We start from the raw sequence: 17,810 nt of genomic DNA on the forward strand, positions 1-17,810 counted from the left end.
AAGGCATGAATGAGGGTTTCAGCAGCAGATGAGCTGAGGCAGGGACAGAGTTGGGTGATGCTACAGAAGTTGAAATAGGGATCAGAATTGACAGTCTGAGTGCTAACTTGGATATGTGGTCAGAAGCTCACCTCAGGGCCAAATTTGATACTGGGGTTGCAAACAGTCTGGTTCAGCCTCAGATAGTTGCCAGGAGAGGGATGGAGTGGGTCACTAGGGAACAGTTTGTTGCAGCGACCGAAGACAATGGATTGGGCCTTCCCAATATTTAGTTAAAGGAAATTTCTGTTCATTCAGTACTTGATGTTGGGCAAGCAGTCTGATTATATCGAGACAGTGGAGGAGTTTAAAGAGATGGTCTTGCGGTAAAATTGGGTGTTGTCAGTGTACGTGTGAAAACTGATGCTGTGCTTTCGGATGATACCGAGGGGCAGCATGTAGATAGGAAATAGTAAGGAGCAAGGGATAGATTCTTGGGGACACCAGAGGTACTAGTGTGGGAGCATGAAGAGAAGCCACTGCAGATGAGTCTCTGGCTATGATTTGATAGGTAAGAATGGAACCAGGTGAGTGTATTCCCACCCAGCTGGCCAACAGTGGAGCGGTGTTGGAGGACGATGGTGTGATCAGCTGTGCAAAGGCTGCAGACAGGTTGAGAAGGATGAGGAGGGAAAGTTTACCTTTGTCACAGTCACATAGGATCACATAAGATATCTTTGGTGACTTTGATGAGAGCTTTTTCAGTACTGTGGCAGGGGCAGAAACCTGATTGGATGGATTCAAACATGGAGTTCTGGGAAAGATGAGCACAAATTTGGGAGGTTGTAACACATTGAAAAAGGAAAAGGTCCATGATAGGGTGGAGTGCAGCAGTGATTAAATGGCAAAAGGGATCACTAGTCCAGTAACATAACTACTATGCTACCATACCTTATTTTCTTGCAATAAAAAGTGTCTTTAGAACCCAGTGCTGTTTTTTCCTGTTTATCAGCCGAACCATCATGTTGAAGAACATTGCCTTGCAGCAGTGTCTTTGGGTTGCTAAAATGTGACCTCTGTGTCAGCGACCCGGGTTCGGCTCTGGGGACTGCCTGTGCGGAGTTTGCAAGTTCTCCCTGTGACCGCGTGGGTTTCCACAGGGTGCTCCGGTTTCCTCCCACAGCCAAAGACTTGCAGGTTGATAGGTGAATTGGCCATTGTAAATTGCCCCTAGTGTAGGTAGGTGGTAGGAGAATGGTGGGGATGTGGTAGGGAATATGGAATTAGTGTAGGATTAGTATAAATGGGTGGTTGTTGGTCGGCACAGACTCGGTGGGCCGAAGGGCCTGTTTCAGTGCTGTATCTCTCTATGACTCTAACAGAAGAAAGCGTTCAGGATTACTGCTTCTGATCGCTTCTCCGTCACCTGTGGCAGATAGTGCTCTTGTGGATGTCTGGCCAAGATGTGATGAGGCTGTACTGAGATGCCATGCCTGCTCTTCCTTGGTTGAACAGTCTACTGACATTTGGGTTAGACTTTAGCACTAGGTAATTAAAGGGCAGGCAGCAGACAGAACTCCTGACTGGAGGACATTGCCTCATTACCATTGAAACTGTATCTCAGCATATCATCACCTTCAGTAGAGATGGGGAAGCGTGGTGACTGTCAATGTGGCCCTTGATGTGGTGGTTTCAATATGCTTGTTATTTCCCCAGTTCTGCCACACCTCAGCCTGTCTGCTGCTTAAGCCCACTTCCATGCCTTTGTTACCTCTAGACTCAACTACGCAAATGCTCTTCTGGCCATCTCCCATCTAACATCCTCTGTAAGCTTCAGCTCATGGAAAACTTTGCTAACTGTATCGTAACTCTTACTAAGGCCTATTCACCCACCACCTGAGAGAGGTTTTGGGTTTTAGACTTTGGATCTCATTCAAAACAAAGGGGATTGAGAGAACCATGTGATTGTCTGTCCATCACTGAAAAAACGGGGAGTTTTGTTACACAGACAAGAGACAAACAGTCACTGAGTGTGCAGCAGCAGAAGGCTGTATGCTTCCCTTTATCTCTTTCCCTCTCTCTACAGAGAACATCAAATTTGAAAATTATCTGTGATTGTGGACCCTCTAAGCCTATAGACTGCCTCAGCCAGACACCAGGGGAAGAGAGCCACCTACAGGTCTGCCTTCAAGGAAACCGGGCCTGACACAAAGTGCCCTTTGACCAGCCAGGACTTGGGAATACAACTCCAGTCGGAGGACCAGCGGAGTCCGTGCGTGCGTGTGTGTGTGCGTACGTGCATGCGCGGGGCCTAGGACACTGTCCTGAGGAACTCCTGCAGCAATGTCCTGGGGCTGAGATGATTGGCCTCCAACAACTACAGCATCGTCCTTTGTGCTAGGTATGGCTCCGGCCAGTGAAGAGTTTTCGCCCTGATTTCCATTGACCTCAATTTTACGAGGGCTGCTTGATGCCACACTCAGGCATATGCTGCCTTGGTGTCAAGTGTTATAAACACTGGACTTTGTAGTATGATTATGTTTTTAAAAAACTGTGATTTTTAATGTAGTGTAAGAAGGATTTGGCGGAGATGTGTGACCTCACACCAACTCTACCTAGAGACAAGACAGGGATCCCGGTTACCATGTGAATAAGGAACCCAGATCAAAGATCCTTTTGAAAGCAGAATGCAAGCTGGTAACACCTGAAGAACAATGGGTTTTGCTCTCCCAGACTCTCAGATTCTAAACAGGGAGCCAGGGGCTCTGAAAGTGCAAACTCAAGTTGAAATGTTTAACACCTGGAAATAAAACAAGTCCTGGGTGGTTCTGCTGTGGCCAGACTTGTTGACTCTGCTTATTGAAAAAGACAAATGACTATTGACTTTTGATTCTGGATAAATTCAACAGGCTTTCAGAAATCTGCAGGCTGTATGGAAGACCAGAAGACACAAAGACCAACAGTGGCAGCCTCAGGAGAGAGAGAAAGCATCTGCTCTCAGAATACAGATAGAGCTAAAGGCTGCTTGGGCCTGAACCCTATTCGAAAGCAGAGGTTTACAGAGGAAAAAAGACCAACAGGATCACCAGAGATCGTCTTATTTGCAGAAGTCCAGGTCGAAAGTGCTCAGAAGAAGTGAGCAAAGAGGACATTGACTTTAAGAAGGTCTGGGAGATCTAACCCATTGCAACTGGGAGGAGTTTGGGACATTTAACTGCAAAGAGATTGCTTCAATGAGGCACTGTGTAACATATAAATGTGATGTGGGGTTTTCAAGTGTTGTAATAAGTTGGCTTGGCCATGTGAGCCGCATGGAAGATGGCAGGATCCCCAAAGACACATTGTACAGCGAGCTCGCCACTGGTATCAGACCCACCGGCCGTCCATGTCTCCGTTATAAAGACGTCTGCAAACGCGACATGAAATCGTGTGACATTGATCACAAGTCGTGGGAGTCAGTTGCCAGCATTCGCCAGAGCTGGCGGGCAGCCATAAAGACAGGGCTAAATTGTGGCGAGTCGAAGAGACTTAGTAGTTGGCAGGAAAAAAGACAGAGGCGCAAGGGGAGAGCCAACTGTGCAACAGCCCCAACAAACAAATTTCTCTGCAGCACCTGTGGAAGAGCCTGTCACTCCAGAATTGGCCTTTATAGCCACTCCAGGCGCTGCTTCACAAACCACTGACCACCTCCAGGCGCGTATCCATTGTCTCTCGAGATAAGGAGGCCCAAAAGAATAAGTTGAGGGGAACTACCTTTCTCTGGTGGTCACTCCTACCAATACTGCCCTGGACAGATGCATCTGCGACAGGTAGACTGGTCAGGGGAAGTCAGGTAGGTTTTTCCCTTGTGTTGGTTCTCTCATTACCTGCCGCAGACCCAGTGATGGGCACTGAAATCCCCTACTCAGAGTACATTCTATGCCCTTGCTTCCCTCCGTGCTTTTCCAAGGGGTGTTCAAATGGAGGAGCACTGATTCGTCAGCTGAGGGAGGGTGGTAGATGATGATCAACAGGAGGTTTCCTTGTCCATGTTTGACCTGATGCCAAGAGTCTTCATGGGGTCAGGATATTAGTGAACCTGATAGAGTTTTATAACAATCTGGTAGTTTCATGTTCACCATTACTGATACTGGATTTTTGTTCCCGATTTATTTAATTAACTGCATTTAAATTATCCAGCTGCCATCGTGGGATTTGAACTCATGTCTCCAGGTATTAGTTTAGGCCTCTGAGTTATGATTCCAGTAAAATAATCACTATGCTATAGACCCCTTAGCAGGTTACTGGAACATGCTGGATACCAGAAGTTCATTCCAGTTTGCAAGTTGCATAAATGGGGAACAAGAATAAAGTTGTCTCATGACTGTTGCCTTGGCTTCTTAATGTAATAGGGTCAGGTGGAGTCAAACCTAGGAAAAAAAATTCTCACACTAAAAGGGGCGGAAATTGATGTAATTGGAAGTGCTACCGATCTCTGTCTAAAGATTTGTGTGGCAGCAGTTCAATAGCACTGAAAGGGACAGCATTGCTTCCCTCTCGCTCACTTACTCTGCTCTTGCATGTAACATGAAAATGATGGAAATGCTGCCAGAGAAAGTGTTGGCAAACTACAAGAGCTGCTTGCACAGCTTATGCAAACCGGTTGAGTGTTTTCCACCCCTTCTGACTAGATTTTGTTCTTGTAGTGCATGGGTGACATTTGCCATCTTGCATTAGCTTCGGAATACACAAATCTCCCTGAGCAACAAGTCCTTTTCACTGTTCACAGTTGATCAAAGACACCATCTTTGTAAGATCATTACAAGACAGTAGAAATAGTTGGCATCAAACTTGAATAGCCTTGGACTCAATACCAATTAATCTAGCTGGTTTCACTGCTTTTAAAACAGTTCGGTTCGTCGTCTTGATAACTATATCTTTTTTTTCCCAAGACAGAAGATTTGTTTTCGTATATATATTTGGCAGAAATAAAATTCTAATTTTCAAATGTTTTCATAAACTTAAGTAAAGAAACAAAACTTACATGTGCAAGATATTAAATATAATCCTTCTGTATGCTTCTTTCACAAAGTGAAAGTCTTCAACTTCTAAATAATCCGGTTGTAATAATTTCAAATGCATTTTCATATTTTGGAAGATATAGTCAGCAACCCTGATTGCTTAGTTAGACTGGTGCAGTAAAAATCAGATGGTGCAATAGTCCCAAGTGTGGCTCTTAATTCTGTTGATTTCAATTGGGGCTAGCAAGGGTAAAAATTGCCAAGGGATCCTGCTCTTAACTGCTGTGCAGTGACCCGGTTGAGAAGTGTGCATCAATAGTCTTGCATAGAATGACACTGTCTCCAGCACTGAAACAGGGAATTGGTTTATGTTGGTGTTTATGATCCACACAAGCGTCCTTCTACTCTTCTTTGTCGAATCGCATCAGCATAACCTGCTATTCCTATCTTGACTATCTTATATTTATGGTCCCTAGTTATGTCTCCCTACTGTGGAAACAGTTTCTGTTTGTCTTCCTTATCCCTTCATAATTTTAAAGACCTCCATGAGGTCACCCATCAGTTTTGGTGTAATAATTGTGAATTTATTTCATACCTTCCCCAGTATGGAGACCAGAACTTTGCACAGTACTCTAGTGTTGTTTAACCAAGTTCTTGAAGTGACAACAAGATTGCATTTGACTGTTGCATCCAGCACTGAATAACCTGCTGATAATTGTTAATTGTGTGATTATATGCAGGTGAAGGGAGTTAGTTGGGGTTTGAGTTGAGCACTTAAAAGAAGATGCTCACTAGTACTGGGAGAGGGATTTGTGTGAGGAGCGACATGTTTGTAATCGTTTACTCTGCACAATAAATGTGAAACTAAGTAAATATAGGCTCCAGCCTTATCCTTCTATAACGAGCTTTCTGGAGTTGAACAATAATTATTGTCTAGGTTGACATGTGACATCCTCCACTAGCATAAATTGGCACCTTCAGGTGTAAGACTACACTTCAAAAGTACTGAATTGGCTGCGAAGTGCTTTGGGACATACTGAGATTGTGAAAGGCGCTATATATATGCAAGTTTTTCTTGCTCCCGAAGTCTTAAATATGCATAATTGATTGACAGTAGCACCATAATCAAATGGAGACATTGGGAGATTTTACATGCTGCTTAAATACACTACAATTGAGTACCTTGATAAGCATATGGCATTGTTCAGGCAAGGTCTGCATTGATAATAGAAATATTTGGGAGGGATTGGGGTAAAGAGGGCAACAGGAGGGAGAAATGTGTTCAACTAATTTCAACTAATTGCTCTAGCAATTTAATCTAACCTTTGTTCCCCCAAGTTCTTACTGCCTTATTCCCACCCAACTCTTATGCCCATCATTGCAACACTGTCTTTCTGAGGTATGGTAATCTGCCTTCGAACCTGCTCACAGCACACCTTGGTCAGATGGCCCATGTCACTTTGCACTTTATATGTATATGTGTGTTGTCCCACACTCATTTGTTCTTGACATCTTTCAAACTGTTGGGTGTCCCCCCTCCACTGCCTCTCTTTGGTTCGCCTTCATAGAACTTTGTTCCCTTGGTGCCTTCTCAACAATCTCTTGCAGCCACTCAACCTGCTTTGCTTCTTGTGCTATGGCCTGCTCTTATTTGTCATTTGCATCATCCAGAACCACAGGGTCCAGCTTATACATGCATGCTGCCATAGCCTGCTTCCATTTTAGACTCTCTCTTCCACCACCTGCCACACCCTCCAGTTACATAGAATTGCATAGAATAAATAGCACAGAAAGAGGCCATTTGGCCCAACCAGTCCAGACTGGTACTTATGCTCCGCTTAAGCCAAGAATTAATTGAGAACTCTGCAGGCTCCACTCACTCGCTCTTTCTTATCCCTGCCAAGCTTTACCAGTTTTCACTTCTCTCCCATTTCAATACCTTCTTCCAGCTCATGTTCGTGATATACTCCAGAAATCTCATTACTGCTTCCCCCCGCCCCCACCCGCTACCAGTGGAAGCTGATCTCTCAGTTGCTACTCCCTTGTTCTCCTACATTTCACTTCACCATCAACTTATGCTAATCGTGTAGTCTAGTGTTGTGTCACACTAGGTCACCACAAGATATTGCCCCCCCCCCACTTTGCATTAATTGCTATTTTAGAAAGCTCACTCGAATTTTTGTCACAGACATACAGCACTACTTCTACATATATTCCCAGAACTGTGGACTCTGCTCATTTATGCTGTTCCAACAGGAATAATGGCAGAAGACCTGCAAATAATTGAATTGGATTAGCTGCTTAATGACAATTAAGTCTTTCATGGCAATCAAGCTGTGTAAACAGTTGAGTTCAAATGGATACAAAGGATCCACGCAGGCATAATTTTTGACATAATTCAGGACTTGTTTGTTTTGTAATTTTTTCCCTCCTTTTTTCATTTTGCTGAAGTGTTATTTGTATTCCTGAGCAGCAGCATTGTCATTGACTGCAGGGGGATCAAATCAACATTGTAATGACCAACTGTATCTTTGGGATGCTTGTCAGTCGTAGGAGAAGAGGAGCCTTTCATGAGTTATTTTTGTAATCTGAAGGACATATTAAATGTGGACAGACTGGAGACAGCATTGGAACAGTTGTTTTAATGAGGCAATGTGTTCTTTTTAAAGATATATGTAGTAGCACATGTGCGAAGAGATGATTCTGGCAGAAACTATAATGAAGCGATGTTAATCTATGTTACAGTGATGGCTGCTATCTTTTGAAGATAAATGTTTTGTACAAAGATTTAAATCCAGGAAAATTTCAAAGAGAGCTTTAACATTGAACAAGGAAGACTTTCAGTCTTTCTAGCACTATTTGAGTATTGTGGTGATGCGGACGTTAGGTTGAGTATAAATGGACTTGGAAGGGATACTATTACCAAGTCAAATACATTGCACTTAAGAAATTTCACTTTAATAAAAAATGTTCTCACTATAGTTGTCATGGAATAAGATTGTGTGCCACCGCTTCTCTTTTCCACCCCTCCTCCAAAAGCTGGCCAACACGGGGAACCATTAATGTGAAGGAAATGGTGAGGTTAGAATTGGAAGAAGTTTTTAAGTTTTTATATCGTAATGAATGAATTTCATCCAAGTCAGTGAGTCTTGATAGGCCTGTACAATGTGACACATGGGGCTGGATTTTACCTTAAGTGGACGGGAATTCGCCACCAACTTTTACGTTGGTGGCGAACCTGCTTCCGCCCAGCCCCGGGATCTGTCCCGCATTTTACAGGTCCTGGGCTTTAAGTGTCCTGAGGCGGGACTTACACCCACTTGAGGAAGGAGGTCCTGCTGGGTGTGGTGGCCACTGCTGGGACTACAGCCCAGCTGACGAAATGGAGCCAGGAGGGAAGATAAGTTGGGCATGCCTCACCAGGGAGATCGGTCCTTCCCTGGTGAGACTAGGGTGGTTGTTTGGATGGAGGGGGGCGTCTTGGGTCCTGAGGTTGGGTTGGTGCCCGACTGCCATGACACCCCCCCCCCGGCGCATGGAAAGGCCAGCAGCTATCGCTGGGCAGCCTTTCACGTCCCCAGCACGCCCGTAGACCATGGATAAATACCCGTGGAGGTGGGAGAAGGCCCTTAAGTGGCCGTTAAGTGAACACTTAAGGGCCTTGATTGGCCGATTTCCCCCCCCCCCCAAAACTGGCTGAGCGCCATAAAGTTGACCGGAGGCGGGAGCGGGGTGGGTGGGCCTCGCGGAGCCTCTTACTCAATTTTACGCCGCCCCCATGCCACTATCCGACCCGCTGGGGCGGTGTAAAATTCAGCCCATTGTTTCATGACAAGCTGCTCTGCAATCTTCTTACTGTGAAAGAGTTTATCCAGTGTGGTGGCTAACACACTCCTGTAATTAGGACATGTGGCTTGCGATAGAATCGTCAAATGGTTAGAGCACAGAAGGAGGCCATTTGACTCGTCGAGTCTGCGCCAGATCTCTGCAAGAGCAATTCAGCTTATCCCACTTCCCCCACCCCTGTCCCTGTAACCCTATACATTTTTTATCTTCAGTTGCTTATCCAATTCCCTTTTGAAAGCCTTAATTGAAGCAGCCTTCATCCTCTCAGGTAGTGCATTCCAGATCCTAACCACTCGCTGCGTTAAAAAAAATGTTTCCCCATGTCGCCTTTGGTTCTTTTGCCAATCGTCTTAAATTTGTGACCTCTGGTTCTCGAGCTCTCTGCAAACAGGAACAGTTTCTTCCTATCTACTGCCTCAACCCCTCATGATTTTAAACACCTCTATCAAATCTCCAATCAACCTTCTCTTCTCCAAGGAGGTTGAGTGATTTCCATAAAAGAATTAATTGCCATTAAGTAATTAATCTTAGTTCAATTATTTGCAGGTCTTCTGCCACTATTGCCCTGATTCACTCAGAAGCTGGCATCTTCCCAGATGCCAGGACCTTTTGTGCGAACATTGTTGTGTGCATGTGGTAACCTGCAATAATCTATGGGATTTGTAGTGAGGTGTTTATTATAATAGACTCTGCCCTTTTAGGTGGATGTAATAGATCCAATGGCAGTATTCAAAGAAGTGCAGGGAAGTTCTCCTCAGTGTCCTGGCCAACATGTTTTCTTCACCAACATTACCAAAAAAATGTTATCTGGTTATATTTCTCTTTTTGTGAGAGCTTGCTGTGTGCAAATTGGTGCAGTGTTTCCTACAATACAGCAGCAACAACACTTCAAAAGTACTTCATTGGCTGTAAAGTGTTTTGGGACGTCCTGAGGTCGTGAAATGTGCTACAGCAATGCTAGTATTTCTTTCATGTATATTTTATCTTCAATATGATCTGCTTCCCCAGGAGCAAGCCCAGTTGAGGTCAACATGCAGCCAGTGCAGTCAAAGTCATTGTGGTACATCCTGTGTGGGATTCATGTAGCACTGAACATGTCTTTGGAAAAATGGCTCTGGCCTTTGCTCATGTTGGTGATGAGACAGATACAAATTGAGAAAATGAACCTCTCATGACCACAAGACAACCTAAAGTGTGCCTTAATCTGCCAAGTTAAGGTGAGGCCCAGGGTTGGTAAAAGGATCACTGACTCAGCATAGCTACTGGACTGAATTGCACCTTGCCTTGTGTTCTCCTCTGATTTCAAAAAGTGATCTGAATATATGCTGTCACCAGTCTTGGGACTGAGTCAATAAATGGTTTTATTTTACATAAAACTAAGAATATTGCATTTCTTTCGTCTCCTTGACACAAAAAAATAATGTTGATCAAAAACTGACTTCAAAACCCAAACTCTCATCTCGATCCAGTTCTGATAAGCACAACACTTTTAAAACAAAAAAAGAAGCACTTCTTTGGATAGTGGCTCATGCTGACTTCAAGGATGTTGCATTGTAACAAAAGACAATGACTACATCTCTCAGAATTACATTGGATCAACAGCAATCCACAAAAGCATGCATTTCTGTAATCAATATTGATTGAATGGACTGCATGTTCTGTTCACAAAGGAAATCTGTGGTTGAATCCAGTGGTTCTGGCTATCTTGGATTCTGGTATCTTGCACCACAGACATCCCATAGCTTTAAAACTTGCATGTCGTGAAGTTCCTGAATCCAGTCTATCTGGTCTCTGTGGCAATGTGTATTTGTGATCAGAACTGCCTTGCAAATCATTGAAAGCTACTGGACAGGTGCGAAAAAAAAATCAAAAGCGCCAGTGGAATGTTGGCCTTTATCACAAGGGGGTGGAATACAAGGGGGTGAAAGTTATGTCGCAGCTCTGGTTAGACCCCATTTAGAGTACTGCATTCATTTCTGGGCACCGCACCTCAGGAAGGATATATTGTCCTGGGAGGGGGTGCAATGCAGATTTGCCAGAATGATAGCAAGGCTAAAAGGGTGAAATTATGAGGACAGTTACGTAGATTGGGCAGTGTATTCCATTGAGTACAGAGGATTAAAGGGTGATTTAACTGAGGTGTTTAAGACAATTTAAGGTAGTTGGTCGACCATATCCTCTGGTGGGCGGGGGGGGGGGGTCTAAAAAAATTGGAGAAAACTATAAAATTAGAGCTTGGCCAATCAGGAATGATATCAGGAAGCACTTCTTCACGCAAAGAATAGGGAAAATTTGGAACTCTCTCCACCAAAAGCTCTTGAGACTGGGATCAATTGAAAATTTCAAAACTGAGATTGATAGATTTATGTTAGCCAAGGGTATTGAGGGATATAGAACCAAAGTGGGTAAATGGAGTTAAGATGCACGATTTCAATGAATAACGGAACAGACTCAAGGGGCTGAGTGACATCCTATGTACCCATGGGATTGTAATGTTTTGCATTCTGATTCTAACCATTAACGCATTAAGATGATAAATTTAGTGCAAAACAAAAAGTAAGTTTTAATTGCAGAGGCGTGTCTAAGCCTGAAGAAGTATAATAAACAAAAGTCAGTGCAAAAATAACTTATTTGTGCCTGAAGGTAAACGAACACTGATTTTTCATGACTACATCTCTGCTCATGTTTTTTCAGTTGCTTATTTCAAGTCTTTTAACCCCTGTAGTGTCATCAGCAACAGCTTTTCAACCAAAAGTATTCACAGTCTGAATGATGGAGCAAAAGAAAGCAATGTTGATATTGAATAGATTGCTGTTCAACTGATGCTTATAAAAAGTACCTGCCATTTCCTTGGCTTTATTAAGGTGCTGACACCTGCTGTGATACAGTCCATGAAAGACATATTTATCTTGCACCTTTCATGACCTCAAGGTGTGCCAAAGTGCTTTCCAGCCAATGAAGTACTTTTGAAGTGCAGTCACTATTGTAATGTAGGAAATGTGGCAGCTAATTTACGTACAACAAGATCCCACAAACAGTGATGTGGGAATGACCAGATAATCTGTTTTGGTATTGTTGGTTAAGGGAAAATTGGCCAGGACACCAGGGCGCTCTCCCCTGCTCTTCTTTGAAATAGTACCGTGGGAACTTTGATGTCCACCTGAGAGGTTACAAGGTTGGTTGGCATCCTTCCTTCTATGAAAGATGACCGCCAGGCAGCAATCAATCTATTTAAGTGGGTGTGTCTTCTCTTGGTGCACCTTTGTTGATGGCCGTGAAGGCCAATCCTTGAGAGGCAGGTTCTGCCACAAGTGCTGCATGTGAAGCTGCCAAGTGACGTTGTGAGTTGTTGTTTTTGATGTTGGTGTCTGTTGCCAAGCTGTTGCAGCATCTGTGTCACCATTTCCCTCTTTCACCAGCTAGTGACTCCCACACATATCACACTTACAAGCATCCTTGAAGCGGAACTTTGGGTGGCCCCACTGGTCGTCTGGCCCCGGCTGCCTCACCATACAGAAGGTCCTTGGGTATGCGACCGCCTTCCGTCCTACGGACATGTCCGATCCACCGAAGCCACCTCTGTTTAATTAATGTCAACACACTTGGGAGCTCTGCCTTTGAGAGGACTGCCACAGTTGTGATTTTGACCTGCCAGGATATACCCATAATGCGCCGCAGATGGTGGAAATGGAAATTATTGAGCTTCTTTTCTTGGTAGATCACAAGGGGGCCTTGGTTTATCACCTCATCAGGAAACATACACAAATATAAATTGAGCTCTGTGGATAAATGCACAATATAGTTTTGTGCCAAGTCAGACAGCGAAGGCAGAAAATGTGCAAGAGTTTTTGCACCTGATCATATCTGAGTGCTCCCTGCTAGAAAATGCCCATGAGCAGAAGTATCAGGGTTCATTATCAAAGGCCTGCTACAGGCTGCAGAATCACCCTAGTGTGACTCCACCCTTAAAACAGGATGGAGATTAAACAGGAATAAAATTGAAAAAAAAAATTATATACACGTTTAATCAGAAGTACCTGCGCACAGTCCTGTAAGTAAAAACAGTTAACAAAACTGTACTACTTCCATGGGACTCATCCGCAGTTGGTGATCGAACAAATGTAATATTAAAACATCGAATTTACAGCGCAGAAACAGACCTTTTGATCCAACTGGGATGTGCCAGTGTTAATGCTCCACACGAGCCTCCTCCTACCCTACTTCATCTAACCCAATCAACAATATCCTGTTATTCCTTTCTCCCTCCCGTTTATCCAGCTTCCCTTCAAATGCATCTATGCTATTCGTCTCAGCTACACCATGTGATTGCAAGTTCCATAGTCTCACCACGCTCTGGGTAAAGAAGTTTCTCCTGAATTCCTATTGGATTTATTTGTGACTGTTTTATATTTATGGTCCCTCTTTTGGATTCCCTCACAATTGGAAACATCTTTTCTATGTCTACACTGTCAAACCGCTTCATAACTTTAAAGACCTCCGACGTCAACTCTCAAATTTGAGCCCCAGCCTGTGCATTCTTTCCCGAGAGTTGTAGCCTCTCATTTCGGGTATCATCCGTGTAAGTCCTTTTCGCACGTTTGTCAGTACCTCTGCATCCTTTTTATAAGGCCTTTGTTCTCAGCACATTGCTGCATGGCTGTGAAAGATGGGCGATTTACGGCTGCCAGGAAAAGAAACTCAATAATTTCTATCTTCGCTGTCTGCGCCACATTATGGGTACATTTTGGCAGATTACGCCAGCATGACGACCAGTGGCTACAGCAGCTTGGCAAAACAGACGCCAACGCCAAAAACAAGAACTCACTGCGTCACTTAGCAGTGTCACATGCAGCACTTGTGGCAGAACCTGAATCTCAAGGATTGGCTTTCACAGCCATCGGCAAAGGTGCATCAAGGGTAGACGCCCCATCTAAATCCATTGTTTGCTGCTTGTCCATTATCTTTCATAGATGGAAGGATGCCAAGCCTACATCCTTTTTTTGTAATATGGTGACCAGAACTGTGCACAGTAAGTGTAGTTTGACCAAGGCGCTATGATTTTTTGCGCAACCTTCCTACTTTTTAATTCTGTTCCTCTAGAATATTCAGTAAAAGAATTCCGTAGTTTATTGGCCAGGAAAACAAAGTAATCAGTACACAGACGCACACACAATTGCAGCTGAACAATGTTGTGAATCGTCATGAAACTGTGTCAGTTGGTAGGGACCTTTTAGGTAATTACTGTAATTTCAAAGTATAGAGCTATTAGTAACCGAAATGGAAGCTGAATCAAGGCTAGACAGTTACTAATTAGTTTGTGTGGGAGTGTGAACTACTGTGCAATGCAATATGTTGCCATGGTGGCTTTTTTAAAAAACATTTTCTCCCACCACTGTGGTCTCCTCTGAGCAATCCCCACTGAGAAAAAAATGCAAATTAACTGTTCTTGAGTTGCTTCAGAGGATTTTTTTGTATTTCTATTTAACTCTCATATTGATTGATTCCTGCCGGCTTATGATTTCATGTGTACTAAGCACCATCCACCCCTTCCCCCACCCATGGTGTCAGCAGTCGCTCAGTAGGAGCACTTTTGAACCCATAAACTTCGAACTCAGAGGGAAGTGCCTCTACAGAGGCTTGAGCACAAAGGAGTGCTGAGGCACTGTTGACCTGCCACCTTCTGATTGAGACTTTAAACCGAGATCCTGTTTGTCCTCTCAGGTGGACGAAAAGATCCCATGGCACTATTTCAAAGAAGAGCAGAGTTTTCTCTGGTGTCCTGGCCAGTATTTATTCCTCACCCAATCACTAAAACAGATTATCTGTCATGATCACATTGCTGTTCGTGGGAGTTTGTTGTGTGCAAATTGACTGCCGTGTTTCCTACATTACAACAGTGGTAACATTGCTCCCATCAACAGAGGTACAAATGTCCTGTGCAGCTTTCTCCCAGTGACGTGTTTATCTGCAGCAGTGGCAACTGATCATTTTTACCAAGTACATGCTTGTTGGCATAATAATCACAGCAACTTGTATGTTTGCAATGCCTTTCAATGTAGTAAGCCATCCCAAGGCACTTCATAGGAGCGATTATCAGAAAAAATTTGACATCAAACCATATAACTTTTATCATTCTTTCGTTGCAAGTGTGTCACTTCAAGGCCACAAAGTGTAATTGCTGTGCTTTGCTGAGGTGAGATTAGAAGCCAGTTGATCTTGGGAAGATTCAACATTGATCAAGGATCACTGGTTTTATTTTAAATACTGTCTGTTAAGTGTCAGTCTTGAAGTCACTCAGGGGGTGTTTTCTGCTGTAGGTTAGTTTATCTCTATGTTGGAAGTAACTTGCTTTCCTTTGTTATTTTTTTTTAGATGTGACACAAAGTCGCTTGTGTGTTACCTGGAGTGTGATAGACAAGTCTTCACGTTTATATAGATCAATCTTCAATTATGTGAATAGTCAGCTAAAAAGCTTCATTGCAATACAAACAGGCATGGCAAAAGGGCCCTTCCATTTCCAACAAAAAAGTGTAACTAATTGTGCTTTGTAAATATGAGAAAAAAGGTTCATTGAAACTGTTCTGTTCTGGGGGAATTGTGTTGATAACTCGTGTAGTGTGAACTTATGGACAGAATTTGTCAAACACCCAACAGTACTGCCAGCTAAATCACGAAGTAAATGCTCGATTTTACTTTTGTTCATTCTTGGAATATAGGCATTGCTAGCAAGGCCAACATCTATTACCCATCCCTAGATACCCTTGAGGTGCTGGTGGTGACTCTTCTTGAACTGCTGCAGTCTGTGTGGCGAAGGTGCTTCCACAGTGCTGTTTGGTAGGAAGTTCCAGGATTTTGAAAGAAAAGAAAGACTTGTATTTATTTAGCACCTTTAATAATCACGGGACGTCTCAAAGCGCTTTGCTGCTAATGAAGTACTTTTTGAAGTGTAGTCGCTGTTGTAATGCAGGAAACTCAGCAGCCAGTATGTGCACAGCAAACTCCCACAAACAGCAATGTGATAAAGACCAAATAATCTGTTTTTTTTGTGATGTTGGTTGAGGGATAAATATTGGCCCGGACACCGGGGAAAACTCCCCTGCTTTTCTTTGAAATAGTGCCGTGGGATCTTTTACATCCACCTGAGCAAGCAGACGGGCCCTCTGTTTAATGTCTCCTCCAAAAGTTGGTATCTTCGACGGCTCCCTCAGTACTGCACTGGAGTGTCAGCCTTGATTTTTGACCTGCCAACAATGGAGGAACAGTGACGCATGTCCAATTGGCGCTACACAACTTCCATTTTTGATGATTATATTGAAAATATACTTTTTTCCCCATTGTATAGGATGTGGGATATTCAGTTAAGATCCATCATTTGGAATATATGGATGGAGGAATACTGGATCCAGATGATGTACTGATTGATGTCGTAGAAGACAAAGATAAGGTAAGGCTTGTTTTTGGTTGCCCTGTTATAGTTCTTGACCACCTTTTATTGTGATAGCCATAAACCCATATGACAAGTAATTTTAGCCTTTTGCTAGGGTGGTGTTCCATTTGGATTCCATATTCCTAGGCTTGGGTAGAGGCGAAAAATCAATTGGGGTTCTTGTCCCTGATCGATGTTCTAGTAAAGGTTGCCAACCCTCCTGGACTATCCTGGAATTTCTAGGAATTAAAGATGAATCACCTGGGCACTACTGTATATTATAAAATTGAATAATTTTGTTTTAGTTACAAAAATATTGGAGCTATTTGACCGGGTGAATGGAAAAGACAAGACACGCGATAAAACTTCTAGGAGTATATTTATCTAGAGTTAGCAACACTACTCAAGTGACCCATGCTGGGATGTGTGCATGACAGCTAAGAAAAGCGTCAGATTTGAACTGTGATGCACTGCATGGTTGACCAGCCTTTCAGATAAAGAATGGCTGAGGTGCTAGAACACTTGGAATAGTTGACACACTGTGCTATGTTGGCTTAATTTAGCAAAGATAGTGAAGGAGTGAAGGTGAGAGCAAGCCCTGCTTAATTCACTGATTGGAAATATTGCAATTCGGAGGCCTTGCTTTCAAAAAATGTTGATGTGGTGGAGGTGTTTCTCGGACTCGTGGTAAGTTATAGTGATGCGTAGCCATGTAGCCGAAAGGTTACCTTTATTTGTTCACTGCGTAGCCTAGGCATGGTTTTAGGAGGTGCAGCCTTGCCGAGCATCTGCATCCCCCTCTCAACCTCGTAGGCTGGTGTCCAGAGGACATACAAAAACCGATACATCTAGGGCCTATTCAGTTGCAGGAGTTGCCGGAAGTTGCTAACTTGAGAGAAATACTAAACCCCTAATGGGACTCCACTCCAGTTTTTGTCAGGTTTACTGCCTTAGCCATTAGCTATTGATGTTGCAGGGGCAGGGCCCAGATTGGCACAGAAGTAGGTATGATCTTGTCCTCCAGGTGTGCGAAGGGAGCAGCTGCAGGTCGCTGCTTCCCATCTTCAGGTTGTCACCTCCATCCCCGATGCCTGCAGCTACTACGCCCTCAGGTGGTCAGTCTGAGATAAGTGTAGGTCGCTTCGGAGTGAACTCAGCGCAGGCGAGTGATTTTCTGGCCAGGAACAGTTCGAAGCAGAAAAACCAGTATAACCAGTGGCCAGTGGTTATAGTGATAGGCTAATAGAATTGTGCAAGCACTCATAGGAGGCAAGAAAAAGCAAATAAAGACCAAACTGAAAAACTGGGGTGGTGCAGACATAAAGTGGTTAATAAACTTTAAACCATGAACACCGCTTCATCAGGCATGAGCATGAAATTGACAAGTCTCAAATGAAACTAGAGATTAAACATTTTTTTTAAAACTTTCTTCTTCCCTGGAGCAGCAGTCATGGAGGGAAAAATTGTACCAAAAGTACTTCCGCTGTGTGGGCTAACTGCTTTGAAAATAATGATAGATGAACAAATGTTTATAGCTGGGAGTGAAGATTGAATGGATA

General features: G+C 43.5%; 1 protein-coding gene across 5 annotated transcripts in view; it reads left to right on the forward strand.

The window, feature by feature from the left end:
• The window catches only part of LOC137372300 (partitioning defective 3 homolog B-like), a 1,025,472-nt gene that overhangs the window by 63,362 nt on the left and 944,300 nt on the right, over positions 1-17,810 (forward strand). For all 5 annotated transcript variants that reach the window (XR_010975414.1, XM_068036099.1, XM_068036101.1 and 2 more), the window contains exon 2: positions 16,168-16,269. Coding sequence is in view for 4 of the 5 variants with exons in the window: in XM_068036099.1 (XP_067892200.1) it covers positions 16,168-16,269 (102 nt within the window). In the remaining variant the exon portion in view is untranslated. The remainder of the gene's footprint in view (positions 1-16,167; positions 16,270-17,810) is intronic.

Source organism: Heterodontus francisci, chromosome 7 (assembly GCF_036365525.1).
Source record: "Heterodontus francisci isolate sHetFra1 chromosome 7, sHetFra1.hap1, whole genome shotgun sequence".
Classification (NCBI taxonomy): Eukaryota; Metazoa; Chordata; class Chondrichthyes; order Heterodontiformes; family Heterodontidae; genus Heterodontus; species Heterodontus francisci.